We start from the raw sequence: 23,631 nt of genomic DNA, 5'->3' as shown, positions 1-23,631 counted from the left end.
TCTGCGAAACCCAGTGCTAGATTTACGGTAAGTCGAAGTCAGCACATGCATCATAGAGAGCTTCTTATTGCCAAATTTGTGGTGGACTGGTGGTGCCTTAGTATCTAACTCACAAATATCAATAATTTTTACCCATCTTACATTTACAAGTCACTACTGTATAGTGCACCCAATTTTAATGTGCTCTGAACAGTGTAATTCGGCACAAAACCAATTTGAAATCCAATGAGGTCGGACCCAATAACAACACAAGGTTGGTAAACGGAAATGACTAAGCGTGCTTCTCAAAATATTTGTGTTGGACCGGTAAAGATTAAGACCACAAAATTCGATGTTAAAACTCTCCAGCTATTTAACAGATTGCCCTTAAAAAAGGATCCACAATTTCAAAGTCAGTACTGTAGTGTCTCGAGTCAACTACGCATTTTTAGGGACCTTAACTGTTATGGGATAAGCCTAAAGTCTTTGGGCGCCCAATTCAGTAACAGTAACTATGCTTAAAATGTGAAAATAAGGCAATTTTGCGACAGAATTTTTGACTGTAATTGTCCAGAGCGCAATGTCCTAAGGCTACGTTAAGGGTTCATGGTGTTTTGCTTTAGGAAAGAAAGCACTTTTAAACTCCAGAAAGCCAGTTGCTGTTAAATGTTACATGGAAACTAGGGTCTGCGTTTTCTCAAACGTATTTCGTTTTGTGAGGTCATAATTGCAAAGTCACTGTGGCTGGAAGAAGTCTGTTGAAGCGAAAACTTTATGTAGAGGTCAAAATCACACAACACATAAGTTATAAAGAGACAATAGGATTGCTATCACTGTTTTGTTAGCTAGTGTTTTGTACAAACAGTTTTTGTTGTGTATTTTTGGTAAGTGTTCGTTTGTTTTGTAACACTAAACACGGATCTGTTATTTAAAGAAATATGACGTCCCAAATAGACGTAAACAGCGACGTGCTTCATTATTCAAAGTTTTGGCAAATTCTCATACCATCATCAGTGATATGAGGGGCCACATTTTTTTGTTTTATTATGTTTTTTAAGTCATTTTTATGTTACTTTTTAGGATACTGTTTTTCTTTCATATCAGGGTAAACAGTAAGAAAAGCATGTCTTGAGTTATAATGAACGGTAAGTAGATTTTGCGCTAAACATTAGTCTTCAAACATTTTGTGATGTATTTTCGCATCTTTTGCAGCCGTTTTGGCTCTGGCTGAGTGCTTGGGATGCACAAAGCAAAAGAATGACGACGACGTCCCTCCAGGTTTCGGTAAGTGCAGACTTTTCCAAACATAATTTATGTTCACAAGGTTTATCAAAAGACATAGCCAACTGCCATAACCTAAACCCAGGGTTTCCATCGACATGGACCCCAAAATAAGGACAACCGAAAATACGAAACGAAAGAACTGTTTTCAAACGAATTTTTGCATTTATATGTGCCATATATCTTTTTATATTGGCACGCAAAGACATTATCACTTGGAATTAATAAGTAAATCGGCACCCACCGCTTAAAAGGTTGCCGACCCCTGCCACAGCCTATCCACTGCACAGCGGGTTCTGTAACACTCTTACCAGAAATACAGTAGCCTACAGTCGGACAGGAATAAGCACAAAAACGTCGATCCTTTTGTTGTGATCTAAGACATTCATGTATTTCAGGAAAATGGAAACCAAAAAATAACAATCATGATGTCAAAGAACAGGCGGATGAGCACAACGAAAGAAATACGGTGATAACGACTTCGTCCGGAGTATTTTATGTTTCACGCCCCTCAATGACAAGTGAATATTCTGGTGGATGACGTTAAATCAACAACAAATTTGCGACTAATGAAAACCTTACATTTGTATCATATTCAAATTACCAACTGCGACATTTTAATGCTTTGTCATTCTAGGTTTTCTTTTTTGTTAAAATCAGTCATCCAAAAATAACTGTTTGATACGTTTAATACGGTCTATTATTTGTCCTTTTAAGAGTCATTTATGACGGATCTTTGCCAAAACCCATATTATTGGACGGCATTACCTTGATTTCTAGACTCTTATTGGTAAACAGAATTTTATTGTTGTACAATATGCAAGAACGCTGCGAATAAATGCGCTTACCCGAAATCGTAAATTCTTACGTTGATTCGCTGCCAGTCTCTTAAATTAAGAGATTTGCCAAGTTCATAAAGGGATGACTTTATCACCGATTAAAACAAGATACGCAATTAGGATTACAATCCATGCCGACTGGACTGACCGCTTGGTTAACCAATTAGCACCGTCATCATGGGCGCAAGGCGTAAATTTGGCAAGTGGGGCAAACTTTGATACATACATAATTATATGGATGGATTACAGCATCAGGTTATTATGCACAAATAGGCATAAATTATATACAGTACAATTGCATCGCGTAATACCTGAAACACTCTACGATGTAAAATCCCTGCGTTGTCACGTGTATTTTGTCTGTTCCAAGAGCAACAAAACGGAAAAGATTACGGAAACAACACCAGATACGTAAACTTTTTTATTTATCAGGTTTTTCAAGAAATAGCCTATGTTAATTTTTCCGTACACGAAATTTTCAAAAGTGACCCCCCTTTACCATACGTGCCGGCGCCTGATATTGTCATTGAACACACGAAACACATGTTTTATAAAAAGTGAAAATGGGTTCCAGTTCGTTTAGCAAATGACGAAAACAGTGGCAAAAATGACCTTTTCTGCCATGGCAGTTTTTCGTGGATACTAAATTAAATATTTTAAGACATTTATTTGGGTTATCTTCCAGCTGAAGATTTTTCCATGATAAGTTGCTTAATTCGCTGTCTCTCTGAAGCAACGGCAGTTGGAGTTATTGCTGAAAAGTCACAGGGCTCTTGGCGTATTTTGGACGAGCATAAAACACTCGCAGTCTTGATCACATAAACCCCACAATCAGAACCTGTGACACATAAGAATAATTTTGCACAAGTAATTTGAGCTATTTGTTTATCACAGTCACAACATAAGAAGCCATGTAGTGGGCCTTCACTGAGTTTAAATCAATTGACACAACTAAAGTGAGGTTCTTCACGTAAAATAATATCCTTTTTTTTATTTTCATAAAAAAATATTTACAGAGATCCCATGTATGCATAAATAGGTACATAACTGATTTTACCTACCCTATTACATATGTTACTGTATTTACATTTATGATAGTTTGTATATGTTATTTTTTGTTTAAATTCAGAAGTAGGAATTACAACTTTTCAACTGTTGGAATGTTACATACTGATTGTTACCAGTGTGTCAATTGATATAAACTACAGGTTGGTAGAAAAAAAACACCATTGTTAATATATATTTAGTTTACAAACTTTCTTACTGTTTTTCTGCTCTGCAAATGATTTGTCTTCAAGTTTAGGTGTCACTGAAAAACAATACATGTCAGACATAAAAGATGCAGAAAAATACATGTAGTACAATGCATATGTAACAAAAAGTAAAAAACCAATATGAAACATGAATAAAAAAACAGAAAATCTATGTGTCAAGCCATTTTCATCCAACAATGTAACAAAACTCATTTTTTACAAACAGTAGGCGTAGGTCTGAGCTTACAATCCCCAAGCTAATAAACAGAATATGTGATCAAACATTGTGCAATTAACAAGATTCATCTCTTCAAACTTGTGTATGCATACATACATAACATTGTAGAAATTACTGTTTTTTTTTGGTGGGATTGGTTTCAGAAAGCTTACCTGATAAAGCTTGGCTTAGCAATTTTGCCAAATACTTTGCTTCATCTTCATTGGTTTGGGCACAGGAGTCGTAATGCTCAAAACATTTTAGAGCAGCATCATATACAAGCAGACTCCTAAAATGCAGTAATTAAGCTATCTGCAAAGTTTCACAAAAAAATGGGCATAACACAGTGCTTTAACTGATTTCATGTACCAATGTGTCCCACCCGCCACTGTTGTGCTTCTATTGTTATTGACTGAAATAAAAATCAAGCACTTTCCATTTAAACCGACGGTTGATAACAGGGACAATGCCTCATCATCTAAAGGTAAAAAAGAAAAGTTAAAAAGTATGAACTGTATGGTTACGTAATTTACAATTGAATGAAATTTTTAACATACATCATTTTATTTACTTTGAGAAAGCTTGATCAGCTGGGCGAAATCGGGATCCAAAAACAAAATATCATCTCTACTGAATAATTCCTGACGAAAATACCTAAAAGGAAAGTAATCTTTGGCAAAAAATGTCATTTATTACCAAATAATACATTGCATATTATACAGTTTATAGCCACATTTTAAATATTGCCATTAAAATTAAAACAAATAATAATCCAATAAAGCAAATCTCATAAATGTTTAGACTGGTAGCACTTGCAAATTTTTTGTGCAGTTGTGTAACTTGTTGATGCAAGTCCGATCAAGTTCCATTGTTATCAATGACATCTGTAGCAAATTTTACTTTTTCGCTTAGCATCATTTGACTGTTGATTCGGTTCAATGCCTCTTCATTGCTGTAACCGTTTCGAGTTTTCAGTCTTTGCAACTGTGTTGTAGAAGAACATGATACCACTATAATATGTCTCAAAAATGGAATCCAAACTTTTGATTCAATAAGCAACGGAACATCAAGAACTACATATTTATGTCCCTTTAAAAATTCCTTTACAATTTGAAATATCATTTGTTTTCCAATTTCTTTGTGTGTGATTGAGTTTAATTTTTTTCTTTTTTGATCATCTCTGAATACAATCTCCCCCAATTTTTCTCTGTCAATTTGTTTATCATTTTTCAAAACATCTGTACCAAAGCTAGCCACAACTACTTTGTAAGCTGTTTTGTTCGGCTCCAAAATTTGTCTTGCGATTAAATCTGCATCCACAACTGCACAACCAAACTCATTTTGCAAGATCTTCGAAACAGTCGATTTTCCAGATGCTATTCCACCGGTAAGACCAATTAAAAACATTATTATTGTTGCAATACAAGCACATACGATTTACAAAGACACATGGATTCAAGACGCTTTTGTATACGATTTAAGCATATTGCCCGAACAATACTTGTAAAATTGATAGTTATTAAAGCGTGAGTTTGCTAAAATGCACTTACTCAAACATGAAGCCGATGATATTATCGTTCAGCCAATTTCCCTCTTCAAGCAATTTGACGTCAGAATTACGTAGTAGCGAGTCGTGATAATTCAAAACAACGTCATCCATGTTGCATTGGCTGTCAAGCAACAAAAATCGACGAAATTATCCGTAAATAAATGTTGTGCTACAAAAATTTTGCACTCTATATTATTTCTATTTGTTTTCATTTCTATTTGAAGAATGAACCGCATCACGTGATCTTATACTCACTCAAGCGTGCCGGAGGTAATACATTTCCGATTCGCAAAGTGACGTAGTAAGACGAATTTTGGCAACTTGTTGTGAAAGAAAATGTTTATTTTGGCTAGAACAACTTCGAAAGAAGACCTAATTACTAAAAGATGTTTTGTGTTTGAAACGCTTTTGAAGTTGTTTAGTATTACGTTTCATTTATGATGGGGAAATTTCTAGAAATTGTGTAAATAATTTTGTGATTTTTTTAGCACAGTAACATCCAATATGTTTGTTAACGGACTGACGGCTGTAAATGAGCTTCTATTTGTCTTAAAATTAGCAAAAAGGCAAAAAAACACACCAAGCAATGGAACGAAACTTGTCACGAAAGCTTTGTTAGGTTCTAAAACTTTATATATTTGTTTCCAAACAGATTTTTTATTTTGCTTTAATACAACAGCCATCAAACATGGGTAAGTCATACAACAACTACATGTGCAAGAAGGATTTTCATCCTTCTTCAAGAGACAACATTAAACGAGTTTGGATGCGACAACAAAAACTTGAACACGAACAGAAAAAGCAAGAAGAAATGATTGAGCAGTACAGAAAAGAACAAGATATGCATGAGACGAGAGTCCTGATGGGCGACAGTAAAGCCAAAGTTGGTCTGAGTTTTATGTACGATGCCCCACCAGGTATGCGAGAGAAAGAACAAGAGGAAGGTGATGAATCGTTCAAGTTTGAGTGGCAAAGGAACGCTCCCCGTGAGTCTTGGATGAAGGGTGACACCAGTACCTTGCAGGACCAACCGTTCGGTGTTTGTGTCCGAAATGTCCGATGTATAAAGTGTCACCAGTGGGGACATATCAACACAGATCGAGAATGTCCGTTGTTTAATAAAACGTCGTCATTCGACCCAAGTGCATCGATGAAATCCGCTGATGGTGTTAATGATGGGGCAAGCTCTAGTCTTGCGCTAAAGCCACATGTCCTTAAAAGGATGGTGGATGAAAAAAGTTCAAACCAGAAATATTTGGAGGATGAGGAAGAACCTGAAGTAGCGTTTTTGAAAAACTTGACAAAAAAGCAGAAACGCAAGCTTCTACGCCGCTTGAATCGTCTTGAAGACGGTGAAAAGGATAAGAAAAAGTCTAAAAAAGATGGGAAAGATAAGAAAAAGAAACACAGGAAAAGAGAGTCATCTTCGTCAGATGAAGAAGCCCCTGTGAAAAAATCGAAAAAGAAGAAGCGTAAACACAGTGAGTCATCTTCGGACGAAAGTTCATCTGACGAAAATGACAGAAGTCACCATTCGAAAGAAAAACAGGAAAAAATAAACCACGGGGACTCAAAATACAGAGACAGTCATCGTCACGAAAATGGAAGGGCAAGGGAACGTCAAGAAAGAGACAATGATTATCAGCGAAGAAAGCATTCTGATAGAGACCGTGATCGAAACTATTCAAGGGACCGTCAAAATGGTCATTCGCGGCACAATGGCCACCATGGTCGTTAAATTACTTTTGCTGATACAGATTTGTGCATATTCTTTTTTTACTTTGCTGAATGTTCAAATTGCATTTTTGCAAAAGTTGTCAGTCATTAAAACTTGTTTGTTAAAACTTAAAACTGATTTTGTTTTGCTTTTACTAGTAACAACTGTTTTCATAAAAATATTGGATGTACAGTTACAAAATTTCCACATTATATCTATCAATTTGTGTTTTGCATTTTGTTTTATGATGTACATTGCCATTTCAAGCAAAACAGTTTTGTTTAATTGTTTATTTTGTTTTGGATACTATTTTGTGCATGACAAAAAAAAAACCATTTTAACTAAAACTTAAAGGTAGTGCATCTGACAGATTTGGTGTTACATTTGTATCATAGCTTGAAATTGTTTTATTGTTTACATTTTCGGATCACCTTTAAGCTGAACATAAGAAATAACCTGTACATTGTTTTAGGGTCTACATATTAGGCTTATGTATGCGGTGATTAAAAAAACTAAAGCCAACATGACTACGCTGTCTAGTGGCAAGCCCTACTCGTCGCAAACGTACAGCAACGCAATTTTAAAGGGCTTTGGAGTTTTGCGTTCTCACTCGGACCTATGTGATGTAACACTATGCGCAGAGGAAAAATCGTTTGAAGCTCATCGAAGCTTGCTTGCTGCAGCTTCAGACTACTTTAGAGGTAATGTTGTTGTGCCTTATGAAATTTTTGTTGTTTATTAGCAAATTTGTTAATCTAATTGTTAGTTTTGTTTACACATTTGGAAAAATATTTTTTAAAGCACTTTTAAGGTTAAAACCTTAAGGTTAGATTTTGTAGACATGGTTTTTAAGAAATTAAAACTATCAAACCATAAACTCTTTTTGTAGAATATAGAATAGCTAGTTAAACAAATTTATTAGCATGCACTTGTGGTGCTTTATGGACAAATTTAGTACAATATGAGTGTAAAATGTTTTGGTTTACACGCTTGTACCTATTTAATGAACAACATTTAATTAACAAGCCATTCTATGGAAATCAAAATAACTTATATTCAAACAAATGAAAGTCAATTTATATTGTTCAATATAGGCTCTGTAACTGAAAACAAAGCCTTCATAAAATATTAACCATTCTATTTGAAACTTTAGTCGAGCAATTCCTTTAATGTATGAGCATAGCTAAGACACAAGCATTAGTAGTTTCTTAGTATTGGCCTAGACATCTTGACATCCTAATTGCCTGTCAGAGGCCCAAGCGAAACAGGCATACAATCAATAGTATTATAATTGTTATTTCCCGGTTCTGTTTTTATGTAAGGGCATTGCTCATTTAGGCTTATGCTGTTCTTTGCGTTGTATGGTTTTTTGCTTCTAATGTATGTTAACTGTTAGCATGTTGAATGTACTGTAACTGTAATTACCATCTATCTAAGTGTACAATGTCATGCATAATGGCTGTTGACATGAATGATGTATTGTATAGCCGAGTAGAAGTAGCTTTAAAAGTTTGTGTTTATTGTTTTTAATTGAAAAGATAGTATAAGTCAGTGCTACAAACTTATGCAGCCGTGCACATTTATACTAACATGTATGTATTTGCAGTGAGGTGTTTATTAAACTGCCAACATAAAGTGTAACAATATTTTCGGTGACATTTTAACAGGGTTCCCGTGGGTATGGAAAACCTGGAAAGGTTATGGAATTTAAATTTGTATTTTTAAGGCCAGGAAAAGTTTTGAAAAGGCCAACTTTTGCAAAAGTCCTTGAAAAAGTATGGAATTTGGCGCCTGAAAATGCCAGATAGAGATAAGAATTTCAAATTACGTAACATTTGTATATTCATTGCAAGTATGGAAAATTGGCTACATATACCAAAGCCTCTTACTAGTTTTACTATGGGAATTGCTTGATTTTTTATGATTAAGGTTATGGAAATTCGTTTTTTTTTTCGTGAAAAGTTTTGGAAAAGTCATGGAATTTATAAACAAAAATTGCGCGGGAACCCTGTTTTAATTGGTTGGAAATAATCCAAACCTGTGATTTTCAACGTGTGTTCCACGGATCAAAAGTGTTTTGTAAAAAACAGAAATTTATTGAGCAAAAAATCAGAGCCAGTATGTTTGTATAACATGACTTGTTTAATATCTAGCGGTCACGCCTTGCCTCGGGTACACCCGTTTCATTCGTGTCACCCTTTTTACCTTTGTGTGGGACATAGTTGCATGCCATCTGTTGCGTTTAATTCTTATAACCTAATAATGACAATAGCACTTGTCGAAACATAGTCATGTTTTACAACCAATATTTTGCTCAAGCTCTGATTTTTATGCTCAGATTATTTAAACCATTAATAGTGTACCAAAGAAATTTACTAGTTTGAATATTACTGGTTTAACACAATGGGTACAAATAGCTTTTCTTTTATAAAAGTAACTAATCAATGTGATTTGCAGAGGTGCTTTGTTAATAAATATACACAAATCTAAGTTTGGTAACACTATATACGGATCTGTACATAAGGGAAATGGTATTAAGAACGGCCCAAATAGAAGTAATTTTTGAAACGTTTCAGTTCTTATGTGATGCTTGTTTGCACCTTTGTATTATTCCTTCATGTGACTCAAGTGTATATATATAAACGGGTGTAACTGATGTGGCCCTTATATCACTGATGATGGCATGAGCATTTGCTGAAACGTTTAAAAAATAAAGCATGCCACTTTTTACGTCTATTTGGGCTGTTATTTTCACCATTAAAGTTTGGTAAGGACTCTAACCCTGTCTTATTGGTTCAACAGCTATGTTCACTTCGGAAATGAAGGAAACATTCGCAAAGAAGATTGAGTTGCATGGAGTGACCAGCACTGGTTTGGATAAAGTCCTGGAGTTTATCTACACTGGAGAGATTTTTTTGTCGCTTGAAAACATTCATGACATTTTAGCAGCAGCGTCCCATTTACAAGTTACTTCTATTATGGAATTCTGCAAGGTAAAGAAGTATATGTCCTAGTTTCTCTTAGAGCAGCAGTTCCCAACCTGTGGGAATTATAACTTAATAGTCAACTAAACTAAAATTTAGGTAAAGAAAGTATAGTGGGAAATAAATTTTCAGATATTTATAATGTCAATATATAGCCGACTAATTTTATCCTTGGGGTCACTGCAACTTGGGAACTGTTTTTAAAGGATTATGGCACCAAAAAGGATGGGAACCGCTGTCTTTATGTGTTGATTATTTAGTTACTTACTTGTCTGTGTGTTCATAATTAAGCACAGATCTAGTTGATAACAGAATCAATTTCCCAATTTGTTTTATCTGTGATTACCCAAATTTAGTGATTAACTCGACAATTTCCTACAGTTAAGTTTTATGATTCTTTTGCAATTAAATGAATTATGCGATTACCCAGAATCAGTTGTATTTGTACCACAAACTGTGTTGCGCACTAAGTTAAACTGATACTGGCCATTTTTTATGATTTACAATAATAGCAGTTATGTTACAGCAAAATGTTTATGTTTCTTTTTTTAACACAATAGCACATTTTGATATTTTCGTTTACTAGTAGCACTCTAGTACAGGGGTTAAGCGTCACATACCAATTTACTTGTTTTTTTCTTGTGGTAATGACTTCGCTTGCCAACATTTTGCTGAGTAACAGTGGTTTGTGCCCGCTGATCAAATATTAAGGAGAAAGTAGAGCGTTTTGTGCATGAAGGTGGGTGTTAAGACAAAGGCATGACACAAAAACTGAAAACAAGCAATGCAGCAGGTTAAATTAGTACTTCAATATAAATATGCAAATCGGTTGGCATGCCAAGAAAAATTAACTTGTGCGCCAACCTTGGTTGCCGACTTCTGCTCTAGTATTTAATGAGCATATAATTTTTCTGTAACAATATGTCTCTTTTTATTTTTAGACTTTTCTCATCTCTGAAGTGACGTTAGAAAACTGTGTTGATATCGGACATATTGCCAACGCCTACAACCTAACCTCTGTCGATCACCATGTGAATGTCTATATGCTGCAAAACTTTAACCTTGTCAATGATTTCAACAAAGTCCCATTTGAAAGACTTGCATTTCTACTTTCAAGCAACAACCTTAAGGTAACCCACATAAAATTTTACGCATTTAGTGTTTGTTATAGCAGGGCTTCTCAAACTGTGAGTCGTGACCCAAATTGGGGTCGCGAAATATAATTTTGGGGTCACGAAGCACCATGCGTTATTGTGTGATTGTCACAATACATGGTTTACATGCGTAAATTTATTGTTTAAGCACCATTCACGTGTATAGGCTACACCAATCAAGGGGTCACATAGAAATTTCTTTTCTAAAATGGGGTCACAGAGCAAGAAAGTTTGAGAAGCCCTGTGTTATAGGTTCTTTGCTGTGCATAGTAGACTGTATCATATCAAGTTTATAGAGCTCTTCTGGCAATTGTATTTTTATGATGAAGGCGACCTGTATAGGACGTCGAAACGTCAGAATAAAAATACAATTGCCAGAAGAGCTCTATGAACTTGATATTATGCCTGACAGCAATAGCTTACATGTAGGCATCATATTTCGATGGTCACTGATTATATGTGTAATTTTCTATTAGAATAATTTATGAAGCAACGGTGCTTCCTAATAAGAATCAGTGAACAAATAGTGTTTAACAATATATATTTCATCTACAGTCAAACTTCGATACTATGCCACCCTTTGGGACCGAGAGAAAGTGGCATAGTAGCGAGGGTGGCATAATAGCAAGGTGGCATAGTATCGAAGTTTGACTGTATTTGGGTATAATCAGTTGCTTTGCAAAACAACAACTGAAAAGATAAAGTCAAAATCCAATAATAAAACCAACACACAAAAGAAAGCAGTAACCTGCTACAAGCGTTAGCTCATGACGCACGGTCTAATGCAAAACTGCGTGTAAACAACACAAAGGGAAAAAAACTATTTTTTTTGTATTAGTTACCCCTTGACAGATTTTGAATGTAGAATTTTACCCGTTTTTTTAACACATCAATCATACATGCTTGATAATACTTTTCTCACCTAATTCTTTCCCCACAGCATAAAAAAGTAACCCTTTAAGGATAAATTTCCTACTAGCTAAGAGTCTCAGGACTTGTATGAATCACTTTATTTTATCATATTCTAACATTGGGCTTATTGGTAAAAAAGAATTTGTGTAAATCTGAGTATCTTTATGAAGTATTTTATTGCTTCCTTCATACATATTTAATGCATCCATACTTTTATTCACTGGTTGGCTTTGACGTCAAACTATTGATTGGTATTGGTCGCCATCCTGACCTTTCATTTTTTGCATCAATTTTACTTGCTTGTGATTCTAAATACAGTAAATCTCTGTGTTTGGACCAAAAAAACTGTCTGAATTAGGCAAAGACCTAAAAAAAAGCATTACCACATTAAAAATCATTTCTACTTCAAGTTTAAATAATTTTCCTGAAATTTTTGATGTCAACTTTACAGATTATATATTTCGTAGCACATATGATTGGTAAATTTTAATGACGTCGAATTTCGGATCTGAGAGATTCTTGTAAAATTTAACATGTTTTTTTAAGCCTGAACTAAATCTTTTTGTATCATTTTAGGGTTGCAGTGAGCTTCAATTGTTTAATGCTGCCAAGCGGTGGATTGGAAGTGATCTCCCGAACAGGCGGAAACATGCTGCAGCACTGATGGAAAACATTAGGTTTCCTTTGATTAATCCCACAGATCTCATTACACATATACAGGTACCTGACACATGTTATTGGCTGCTTTGCCTTATGACAGTCTGTTGTAGCGATGTTGAACCAGTGTACAGTTTTTGTTAGTACAGTAATCCTTGGTTAATCCGGACCCGTTAGGACAAAAACAATTGTCCAGATTAGGTGAAGATCCAGATTAACTGATGTCGATTAGTTAAAGTCTTACCACATTACAAATCATTTGTACCTCAAGTTTTGTCCGAATTAGGTGAAGATCTGAAATAACCGCATCCGGTATAACCAAGCTTTACTGTATATAAGTTCCTAAATGGTGAAATTAGCTTGGTATTTCTCTTTTTAGACTGTGGATTTTATGCGGAATGATAATGCATGTATGAGTCTATTGCTTGAAGCTTCCAATTACCAGATGGTGCCCCATATGCAACCTGTATTACAAACTCCACGGACACAAATTCGTAGTGATGCGACACACCTGGTAACACTAGGTAAGTTTTGTGGTTACAAAGTATTTTTCAACTTTTTGTTTATCCTTTTTTATTGGGTCACGTCTAAAACTGCGGGCCCGCTTGGCCCGTTTTTCCCTGCGAGAGACGGGCCAAGCAATGGATATTGTTGGCCCACAGTTTTTCCTTGCAAGAGGCGTGACAAGCACTGGATATAGCGGGCCCGCAGTTTTTGTACTTACGAGAGACGCGACAAGCACTGGATGTAGTGCTGGGCCAAGTGATCCAAGTGGGCCAGCAGTTTTAGACGTGACCGTTTTTTATTTAGTAAAAAACGGACTTTTCTTTTGGTGTTTGAAAATAAGGACCTAATTTAGTATTATTTGGCATGATGGTGACTTACATTAGTAAATGTTAAATGTGGTTTGTGAAGCCTTTGTTTGGCATTTATGATATTTAAACCTAGGTCTTTTATACTATTGTTGACATAAACACACATTTTGTTCACTGTCTTAAAATTGTATCACAATGATCCATTGTAATATACATCTCCATTAGGTTAATTTACCACTGGTTAAACACTGATAAATACCCAAAAAAAATTATCATGTTTTTGATTAAAATTGTCTCCTATTAGCATAGTATTTGAGATTTATGTAACCGCTTAGCCTGTACAGCTCAGTTGGTAGAATTTACACTTCACCACTTAGCCTGTGTAGCTCAGTTGGTAAAGCGCGAGTCCCGGAAAGACTCCTGTCGTGGGTTCGAATCCCACCGCAGGCTAGATTTTTTTTCTAGCTTACGCCTTGCCATATGGGAATGCTTGGAAGGCTGAATTGATTTACTTTAACGCCTTAAATAAAATTGGTATCAGATCTCCTATAGTTTTGTGGAATCTGTTACTCTGAAAAAAAAACACCTTTTCTTTTGTACATGTATGTTTATAATTTAATGTTTTAAATTTGTGTAGGTGGTGTATTGCGACATCAGCTCGATGTTTCCAAAGATTTGCGAGTATACGATGAAAAATTAAAGCGTTGGATTAATCTGGCACCCATGGAAAATTCAAGGTATTTTTACCATGTTTTAAGAAAGCCAAATTGCACATTATTATATATTTTAAAAAGAGCACATCCCTTGTAACAAGTCCCAGAAAGACTTGTCTTGGGTTTGAATCTCACTGAAGGCTAGTTTATGTGAATGCCAGCTGATTCGGTATAAATGCCTTGAATGGACTGTACTTTTCCTTGAAGGTCTGTCAAGTGTATGTTATATTTTCTAGATACCAACATGGCATAGCAGTGATTGGTAACTTTCTATTTGTGGTGGGCGGTCAGAGTAATTACGACACAAAGGGCAAAACAGCTGTGGACACTGTGTTTCGATATGATCCCAGATATAACAAATGGATTCGGGTTCGGCCATTAAACGAAAAAAGGACATTCTTTCACTTAAGGTAAATAGATTGAGCTGACTGTAGTTTTTTTTGTAAAATGCTTTAAATGAAATTTATGGTGTTGATACCATATTTAAAAGTATTATAATTAAAGCTTAATTAAAACATTTATAGTATTGGCATACTGTACGGCAAACAATGATAAACATGTGTGTAGAATTGACTTAAAAGATATTACAGTATTCAAAAAATTTGCAATGAAATGAAAATGCTAAATATGCAAGTTCTGCAGAAATGCTACTTTATACTTTAGGTTTCAAGCTGCTGTACCTTGAGGTTGATGTTTGGTTTAAAAAATTGCCAGCAAGCATTAAACCAGGGGTGGGCAACCTTTGTTACTGTAGGGCCAATTATAAATGTCAAAATTGGATCGAGGGCCACACATGTTTATCACACAAAGTGATTTTGCTTTGTTTCTTACCAAATATGCTCAACTACAAGTATGATTCGTATTGGATTCTAGCCACATTTTGCCAGATCGCAGAAAATTAGCATCAGGCGCATTAATCCTCTCAAAAATATGTAATAATTGGACTCGTTTGCCAGTACTTTTGAAATCCATGCGTCTCTGCAGGCCGCACAAGCTTTAATGAAGGGCCGCAGGTTGCCCACCCCTGTATTAAACTGTATCGACAGTACATACAGTCAAATTTACAGTTTTTAACTGCCTCACAACTTTTCTTGTTGCTTCTACTTAACCTAAAAATACAATGTTTTCTGTACAGTGCCATTGACGGCAAACTTTACGCTGTGGGGGGTCGAAATGCCGCTGGCGAACTTTCAACTGTAGAGTGTTACAATCCACAATTCAATGAATGGAACTTTGTGGAGAAAATGCAGGAGCCACATTACGGACATGCAGGTAGACTTTAAAAATAAGATTTTGGCACAAATACTTACTAAATGCTCTAAGCATGTTTTGAATATTGAAAAAAGTACTGTTTGCAGTACTCTTACTTAGTCGTTAATACAAACAGCATGTAGCAAAAACACTCAAGTAGCGATAGTAGTGTGTATGTATTAAAAATGGGACCCATGTACCTACAGAAATGATTTTGCAATAAAAATGTATTTATTTGTTAAGTATTCGAATTAGTCAGGCTTTTTTTCCAATCTTTTACAAAGGTAATTTTACGTTTATTGCAAAATGTGTCTTAATATTTAAAAACATTGTGTATGAATTTTTTCATTGTCTGAAATAGTGGCATTTTTTGTTTAATTTTAGTCTATCATTTCCCTATATTTTAAATGAAAGAGTTTTTGCAACTACCTTATGTAAAAATTGTGTATTTGTTATTACAGGTTTAATGGAACATTGATTCCAAAATTTGGTCTAAATTTTAGGAACATTACATATGAATATATTAATGTTTACATTGCGCAAAAGGTGACATTTTTGTACTATTTAATATTTCCATTAGTTTAATGGTGAAAATAACGGCCCAAATAGACGTTAAAAGCGACATGCTTTATTGATCAAACGTTTCGGCAAATGCTCATGCCATCATCAGTGATATGAAGCGAGGTGTAAGCCACCTGCGAGTGTGCGTCTGACCAAACAGGTGCAGAGCAACTACGACATACAATATATTTACAAACAAAGAAACAATAGTAGGACAGCACGTCACATCAAAATACGCAATAAGTTAATTAGGTATTAAACAAATACAAAGGAACCGACTTAGAATCAACGCTTACACCTCGCTTCTGCGCACCTTTTTATCATTCTTTTATGCGACTAAAGTGTATATAACTGGGTGCAATTGATGTGGCATTCATATCACTGATGAAGGCATGAGCATTTGCCGAAACGTTTGATCAATAAAGCATGTCGCTTTTTACGTCTATTTGGGCCGTTATTTTCACCATTAAACTTATGAACAGATCCGTATATAGTGTTCCAATTATTTCCATTGTCCATTAGTTTTAAAACTCAATATTCCTGTAAAAAAATTTCAGAGCAGAAAATTTTCGATTTTGGAACTACTAATGCAAAAAGTATAATTGTTATGTTTGGTTTTGTGTGTTCAGGTACTGTATACGATGGGAGAATGTACATATCAGGTGGTATCACTCACGACTCCTTCCAGAAGAAACTGCTTTGCTACACACCTGACACTGACCAATGGGAACAGAAGTAAGTAACGAAAAACAACCCAAATCCCCACTTTTTGACACCCAAGCTAGAAAAAACTTTGTTTCTCGACGTAATTATGACGTCACAGGTCGTAAAAAGGCGCAGCTGAATAGTCCTGAATTATTAAATAAGTGAAATTTTAGTAGGTTGCTTAAAAATACTGTCAACACCATTAAGTGCACATAGGGATACTGTATATACAATTTTGATTGGGCATTTTTCCTTTTGCAAACAAATACATCAACTTTACCACAACTACGTCATCTATGACGTCACGATCAATTCTTTTTTGCCAGCTACCAAAATATAGTCAAAATTGTATTACCTTAACAAAACAAGTGTTTTTCAAACGATTCCATGTCAAAAGTCGCAAAGAGTTTTAGACAAAATAAATCCTGTTTTTGTTTGTTTATTTTTTTAATTGATACTTGGAATGGCCAAAATAATTTACAACTATACATAGTAGGAAAGGTATTTTAGAGGTTTGCCCTTTTTAAGACTTTGTTGTTCCCAAACACGACAAAAATAAAACAAAACAAGTTTATCACGTCACGACATGTTACGTAACACGTCAATAGAATATCGAACGGTTCTAGAAATAACGTGGTGTATATACGAAAACGAAAATATACTTGTATTGTACATTGTGCATTGTGATTGTCTTATCTTATATTATGCCCTCGAAGCAGTAAAAAAATGTAAAATATAGCTACAAACAAATAACAACAGCGCTTGTTGAACGTTTTCGATAAAACGGATATCATCTGTTATACACAAGCTTTTTGTCTTTTTATGTGTTCTTTGCAGGAGGCACAATGATTTTGTACGTTTTTCGTATATTACGGCCAAAAAGATTTAATTTCAAATCTTGGTCAAAAAAGTCGAATCAAATAAAACGGATCTATAATAACACAAGTTTTATTTCCGTTTTATGTGTTCTTTAAAAGGGAAACATGGTGATTTTCTACGTTTTTTCGTATTTTTACGTCTAACTAAGGTTTATTTTCAACTTTTGGTCAAAAACGATGATTCAAACTAATTCAAATTTCCACACATATAGTTAGTTACATGAAGATGTGTACTGTACATTTTGACACCGGTTGACCCAACAGTTAACCCACATACCCCAAAACTGGCCCTGGGTCCAAATTTAAAATTGACTATTTTTGTAGAAATTATAACGTGGATTTTTATTGGAATTTTTTAACATACAACTGTAATATATATACAGTACATATACAGTACGTTAATTGTTTTTTATTGTTTGATGCTCACAGGAGTCCGATGTCTACTGTGAGAGGTTTACACTGTATGACTACTGTGGGTGACAAACTGTATGTGATTGGTGGCAACCACTTTAAAGGTAAGTGTCGTTTTATTTATAATATTAAACACATACATGTACATGCCTTGTCGTCTTACATCCTAACCTTTGTGTATGTTTTATTTCAATATATAAGTATTTCGGAGTGCCTTGCGCCCAAAAAGAATTGTTTGAGTTTTTTGTTAAACAATTTAGATTAGCTGTAGTGCACACTGCTTCGACCCTAGGTCTCATCAGTGCAGCTGGTGACGAGAGATCGGCCGTATTGGCTAGTGTAGCCACCTAATTCGGTAAAATGCAGTTATCATTTATTGGCTCTATGCTTTCAAATTTAGATTGGAAATAGTTTATACTTTATACTGTTTGAATATATTTCTGAAATTTCACCAATCACGTCCCTGATGCAAGTCACGTGATTTTGTTGTTGGTGCCGCAATGTTACTATCAATGACTACCAAACAACTTTTAAAACTCAGTATTAAATTTTTTGATTAAATTCGTCGAAAACACCATAAATTCTTCTGAAATTTTATTTTTTATTTTTAGTCACATCTTAGTTTAAAGTATCAACGTGACGTTAAAGGCTGTGACGTAATTGCAAACCTATGACGCAAATAAACATTCTTATGGCTTCATATATTCTATTAAGCTAATACCTAAATTGGGAGACGCTCGAAGGTTTGTGAGTTCGAATCCCATCGTCTCTTTTAACAAATGTGCCAATTTTATTCAGGCACTACTGATTATGATGACGTTTTGGAATGCGAATATTACACGACAGCCACTGACCAATGGACATGCGTCTCGCCGATGCTGACTGGACAGAGTGACGTAGGAGTCGCCGTCTTTCAAGGAAAAATTTACGTAACCGGTATGGGAACAATACATTTTTTTAATTTAGACATTTGAGCGGGTTTTGTTAATATGGTTTTAAATTTTTTAAATAGTTTTGTAACTTATGGTTAGGTTTACTTAATTATTTAATCTTTTTATTGCATTTTAGGCTCTTTTATACCCAAATACAACCAAAATCAGTACTATATACAACCAAGTCTGTACTATATATAGCCGTATGTGTTTTTTCCCCAGTAATAAAGTAAGCCCAAACTTTTCAAAATACAACACTCCTAATATAAAAAGGCCCCAGGAGCATTGAAATCCAACCTTACCATTTTCAAACATTTAAACCTCTCATTTCAATTGCTATAAGGTGGATATTCATGGAACAACCGTTGCATGGTCGACATAGTGCAGTGCTATGACCCCGAAAAGGACAAATGGATGAAGACATTCGCCTTACCTGCTGCTCTTGGTGGAATTAGAGCATGCAGTCTTACAGTCCTACCTACTTTTGCACACCAACGAAGCTCTTCCTCTCCATCTACGCCTGGTTCCCCTCAGAGCAGCGCTGGAAGCTCACATGACCATGATAATGCATCAGGTATGATAGAAACCAAGTAAAGAGACATTTTACTGAATCACAAAATTTACAAAAGTCACTTTTTCAGCCTTTACATGCGACAGGGGAGATCCATAGTAGAGATGCTTAATTTGGTTTCGGCCGAGCTGAAATAAATTCGGCCGAATCATTATGACGTCAGGCAAAGTCGTGCGCTACGCGTTTAAAATAAAATCATACTTTTTAAAAATTTCACGTTTGGGGGCCTGTGGGTGAACCGCTTGGTCATTCGGGGTCAAACCTCAGGAGGATCAAATTTGGAATAATAACTAACATCTGTCCAAATTTGAATTAATTTGAAGCACTCTTTCTTGGCCAAACGAGTATAACAAACCAGCGTTAGACAGAAAAATAAAATAAATAAATACGGACAAAAACAATATTTGTTCCCTGTATGGAAGGGGACACATAATTATCAAAAGGGCTGCAACAACAATATTTTGACATTTTCAGGTGACATGATGATATCAGTCGAACGGCCTGGAGTATCGGCTCGCTCAGCTCGTTCAAACCCCCATGCAGGCGGCGAACGGCAACGCAATAACCCGCTGGATGGCAACATTTAGCTCTGCACCTCTTTCACACTTTTCACTTCCACGTCACTCCAGTGACTGTTACGTCATACACAAACATCGTAACTTCGACAAAACCTACATGTAATGTTACGAAAAGCACCCTACTGCCCAAAGACGTCTTCCGTTTTTCTCGGACCCTGCTGATCAGAATCATGACAATTTGGTCGATGAATCCAAACGGTTTGCAAAATAGGTTGTATCTCATACATATATTGTTCGGCATTTGAAACTGACCACAATCTAGACATTTTAGAGATATTTTGTTGGCCGTAAAGAACCTTTTCATTGTGTTTGTCAATTCGCTGTGTTTTAAACAATTTTTAGTGTTGCAAAAACCAATTTTCAGTTTGTTAGTTTACACTGTACGGAATTAGGAAAAACGAACAACGCAAAAATGTTCGATATTGGTTAGGATTGCTTTTGTTGATCAGTCAATCTGGTTTACCTTTAAAAAAGCCAATTTCTTTAAAGGTAAACGCGCGTAGTTAAATTTCCATTACTTGGTGCAAGTCAGGCTTTTGTCGTGGATTCGAATCCCACCGTTTAGCCTTCAACTTGTCCCCATTCAAATGCTCGTTACATTTTCTTTTTTGTGTTTTTGCTTTAAATACGTGTTGAACGAAATACCATCAGACGGCAAAGTCACATGACTGCTTTCTAGTGACGTAGGAGCTTGGACAGTATTACGTCACAATCCTAAAATGCCCCTAAAACAGCTTTAGTTTTTGAGAAACGCCATTTGACGATTTCTCATTTTGACAAAAGCACACCAAAAAGGTGTATCATGTTTTCATTGTGTTGCCGAGAATATTGCGTCCTCTTCCGTGCTTACGTCATAGCTGATGACGTCATGCCTAGAACGACCCAAGCTATTTATACGCGATTGACCTTTACATGACCTTTAAGTGGGTAAACCTACATTGAGAAACGTTTACCTTAATATTTTCTGTGCCTTTTGTTCAGATTTTTGAAAAACAATTTTCCCAAACGAGAATGAAAGACTTTTTTGTCGTGAAACTTTTTATAATTTTTGATAAGAAAAGTTTCGGTTACAATACAAAAGGATATTTTAAGGTTAAGACCACTGCATTTTACTTTTCTCGCCTACAAACTGCATTGGATACTGAAATAGCCAAGTAGGCTACTGGTAAAAAGCATTGTGCGTCTTATGACGTGGTTGTGTAGCTTTCTGTCTTTTCTGTTTCCCTTTTTTATCAGTATTGGTCTGTCCGTTAGTTTTCTTGTTCTGCGAAAAAGGGTAAAACAATTTTGGTGCCATCGAAATAGTAAGGCTTTCTCTGTACAACACAAATTTCAACAAATTATTGGTAATATTTTCATGGCTTATTATTTAATTTCCAACTTTTTTAACGAATTCCTCTCTTAACAATTCAAAACATTTTCATTCCTCCCAAATAGACTACATCAGTGGTTCTCAAACTTTGTTTTTATTGCGACGCCCCTCGAAAAGTTTTCTGGACTTGCGACGCACCAGCAAATAAAAGTTAATGAGGAAACTTAATATTAAAGTTGTGTTTATTGATACAACAAAAAGCATCGAAACGGAACTATTCTGCGACGCCCTTGGAAAATTGAAACGACGCACCAGGGCGTCGCGACGCACAGTTTGAGAACCACTGGACTACATAATCGATCCTAAACCTTACAAAGAGAATTCAAAATTGGCTTGTTAACTTAACAGGCTATATTGCCAGAGCTTAAGTGTCTATTTACAAACCACATGTAAAAATTAAGTAAGTTCCTCTCCTCAAGTTTTAAAATTCCTCCCCGGTTGGGAAACACTGATCTATACGTTTTTTTGCAAGAATTAAATCAACGGCACCCCAGAACATTTTTTCTGCATTAAACCTTCGTTCTAGCTCTGCTCAGATGCCACCAAGTTATTTTCTTATTTTTCATTTGCGTATTGTTCATCTATTGCTTGCTCAACATTCGTCTCGTTATTTGCCCGTTTTTTTGCATACTGGCTCCTCACGCATTTTTGTGAATGAAAACAATTAGGGCATTTCCCCTCCTTTAACAGTATTCCAGCCAGCAAGCTCTGTATTTTTTGCAACAATGCCGATATTCACTTTTTGCAAAGCCGGAAAAGTGACCATATACCACTGTAGTCTGTTTTGAAGCCACATTTCAACCCAAAATTTTTAGTTTGTTTTGTTTTGCAGAATATTTGGGCCTACAGTAGTTATTTAAACTAACTGGACGCGCCAAATTTCCGTGACGTCATAATACTATCTTGATGACGTCACATGGTTTAAAACTGCCCCCAATCCAGCGACTTCCAACAACAACAAAAAAACGCATTATTACAATAAATAATAGGTAAAAGTTATTTTGTATCTCTTTATCATGATTTAAATTTTTACAAACAACACATAAATGTAAAATTAAATGAACAACATTTAAACAGCCCTCAGTTTGCAGATGTTCTTTCTACTATTAGTGTTTTGTACCACGTTCAACAGTGTATACATTTTCGTGATTCAGTTATTTCAAATGCTGCAACATTTTTTCTGCAACTGTATCACTATTCGCATTTTCTTTCGCCAAGGCATCCTTTTTTCCGAAGTCAGAAATTGTTTTGTAAAATAAATTTGTCGAAACAGAACCTTGTGGATTTGCTGTAGACTCAAGACGTCTTGTTATTTGACGCCTCACATGTAATAAGTTTAACATAAGGTTGGAATTATGCTTTTTTAGCTCAACGACACGGTTTGCGGACTGTTCAAAATATTAAAACTTTGCTTATAGGAATGCTAGTTATGCAAGGTTTTCTCCAGTTTGACAAAGACGCACCCCCCTTAGGTGTCGTAAGATAGGCTCCAATTCCGGAATTTTAGCAAAAATAATCCCGAGATTTGAATACAGAAAAAATCTAACTCCCCGATTTCCCGGGATGTCAACCCTAGTTTATATACACTGGAGTATGAAAGTAATAGCCCATTGGTGGAAATACATCGTTTACAATACATTTCTTCGCATTTAGACACTTGTATTTAGTAGTGGGATTTAGCCGATTCGCACCGGTTCTATAGAACCGTCTTGCGAAATCTAATACACCGCTTTTTAAGATCCAGCTGAAAAATATGACTTTTGTGAAAGAACCGGCTGACAAAAAAATTTGAATCCCACCACTGCTTGCATCTAATGTAATTTTGGTTTTTCAGAAGTCAGTTGAGTTAGATACAGTTGCAAAAGAACACCTGCTCTCATCTGAAAAGCTTAAAATACAAGGCGTCCAACACATTCAGTTTTATATAATTTTTATTCCAATATGTTTCTTTTTGAAAACATAACTTTAAAACTGCAAAAAAATCAAATGTGCAAATATAAATTTTTGTAAAACCCTTCATATTTACAAAGCATGTAACAAAATGGCTGTTGTTCTTGATAGCTGGTTCATCAAACATTCAATTCGCTACAGCAACTTGGCCATTTAACAAGATCCAAAATTATGGAGTTGCTTGGCTAAATGCCATAAAACATATATTTAAGACAAAAATGTTAAACAAACCAGTTTAGTGAAAGACGATTTTTACGTTTTTGTTAGATTTAAATTGTCATGTTCAACAAATAAATAACAGACTGTTTGGTTTTCTTTCGCAGCTTTTTGTAATTCGCCTGTTAACTGCCCA

The 23,631-nt window shown here is 35.4% G+C and overlaps 3 protein-coding genes, 1 long non-coding RNA gene and 1 other non-coding gene across 6 annotated transcripts; 4 read left to right on the top strand and 1 right to left on the bottom strand.

Moving 5' to 3' along the window:
• Positions 1 to 1,034: 1,034 nt before the first annotated feature.
• On the top strand, positions 1,035 to 2,121 carry LOC145223340 (uncharacterized). Its single transcript, XR_013859448.1, has 3 exons — positions 1,035 to 1,124; positions 1,192 to 1,263; positions 1,659 to 2,121. It is a non-coding gene; the product is annotated as an uncharacterized LOC145223340 (long non-coding RNA).
• A 312-nt stretch (positions 2,122 to 2,433) lies between these two features.
• LOC145223333 (sentrin-specific protease 8-like) lies at positions 2,434 to 5,314 on the bottom strand. Of its 2 annotated transcripts, XM_080089758.1 has the most exons (6): positions 5,120 to 5,314; positions 4,141 to 4,223; positions 3,939 to 4,047; positions 3,743 to 3,858; positions 3,364 to 3,408; positions 2,434 to 2,937 (listed from the first exon to the last, which is right to left on the bottom strand). In XM_080089758.1, exons 1-6 carry the CDS (start codon positions 5,227 to 5,229, stop codon positions 2,774 to 2,776), a joined length of 627 nt encoding a protein of 208 aa, XP_079945884.1. In that variant the 5' UTR covers positions 5,230 to 5,314; the 3' UTR covers positions 2,434 to 2,773. The 2 variants fall into 2 exon arrangements, 1 of the variants encoding a protein (XP_079945884.1); XR_013859446.1 differs by lacking the exons at positions 2,434 to 2,937; positions 3,364 to 3,408; positions 3,743 to 3,858; positions 5,120 to 5,314 and adding an exon at positions 4,386 to 5,112 and having other exon boundaries at positions 3,981 to 4,047; positions 4,127 to 4,223.
• Positions 5,315 to 5,742: 428 nt separating this feature from the next.
• LOC145223328 (corepressor of RBPJ and splicing regulator-like) lies at positions 5,743 to 7,307 on the top strand. Its single transcript, XM_080089749.1, has one exon. The coding sequence runs from the start codon at positions 5,807 to 5,809 to the stop codon at positions 6,854 to 6,856; it is 1,050 nt and encodes a 349-aa protein (XP_079945875.1). The 5' UTR covers positions 5,743 to 5,806; the 3' UTR covers positions 6,857 to 7,307.
• An 18-nt stretch (positions 7,308 to 7,325) lies between these two features.
• Positions 7,326 to 22,604, top strand: LOC145223313 (kelch-like protein 9). Its single transcript, XM_080089719.1, has 13 exons — positions 7,326 to 7,536; positions 9,638 to 9,828; positions 10,761 to 10,949; positions 12,462 to 12,605; positions 12,922 to 13,066; positions 13,995 to 14,094; positions 14,307 to 14,480; positions 15,206 to 15,342; positions 16,512 to 16,617; positions 17,895 to 17,980; positions 18,675 to 18,812; positions 19,152 to 19,382; positions 19,854 to 22,604. The coding sequence occupies exons 1-13, from the start codon at positions 7,326 to 7,328 to the stop codon at positions 19,964 to 19,966; spliced, it is 1,965 nt and encodes a 654-aa protein (XP_079945845.1). The 3' UTR covers positions 19,967 to 22,604.
• On the top strand, positions 13,734 to 13,807 carry Trnas-gga (transfer RNA serine (anticodon GGA)). Its single transcript has one exon. It is a non-coding gene; the product is annotated as a tRNA-Ser (tRNA).
• Positions 22,605 to 23,631: the final 1,027 nt, after the last annotated feature.

This window comes from Phallusia mammillata, chromosome 4 (genome assembly GCF_965637545.1).
Source record: "Phallusia mammillata chromosome 4, kaPhaMamm4.hap1.1, whole genome shotgun sequence".
Lineage (NCBI taxonomy): Eukaryota > Metazoa > Chordata > Ascidiacea > Phlebobranchia > Ascidiidae > Phallusia > Phallusia mammillata.
This window is presented reverse-complemented; position numbering and strand designations above follow the sequence as displayed.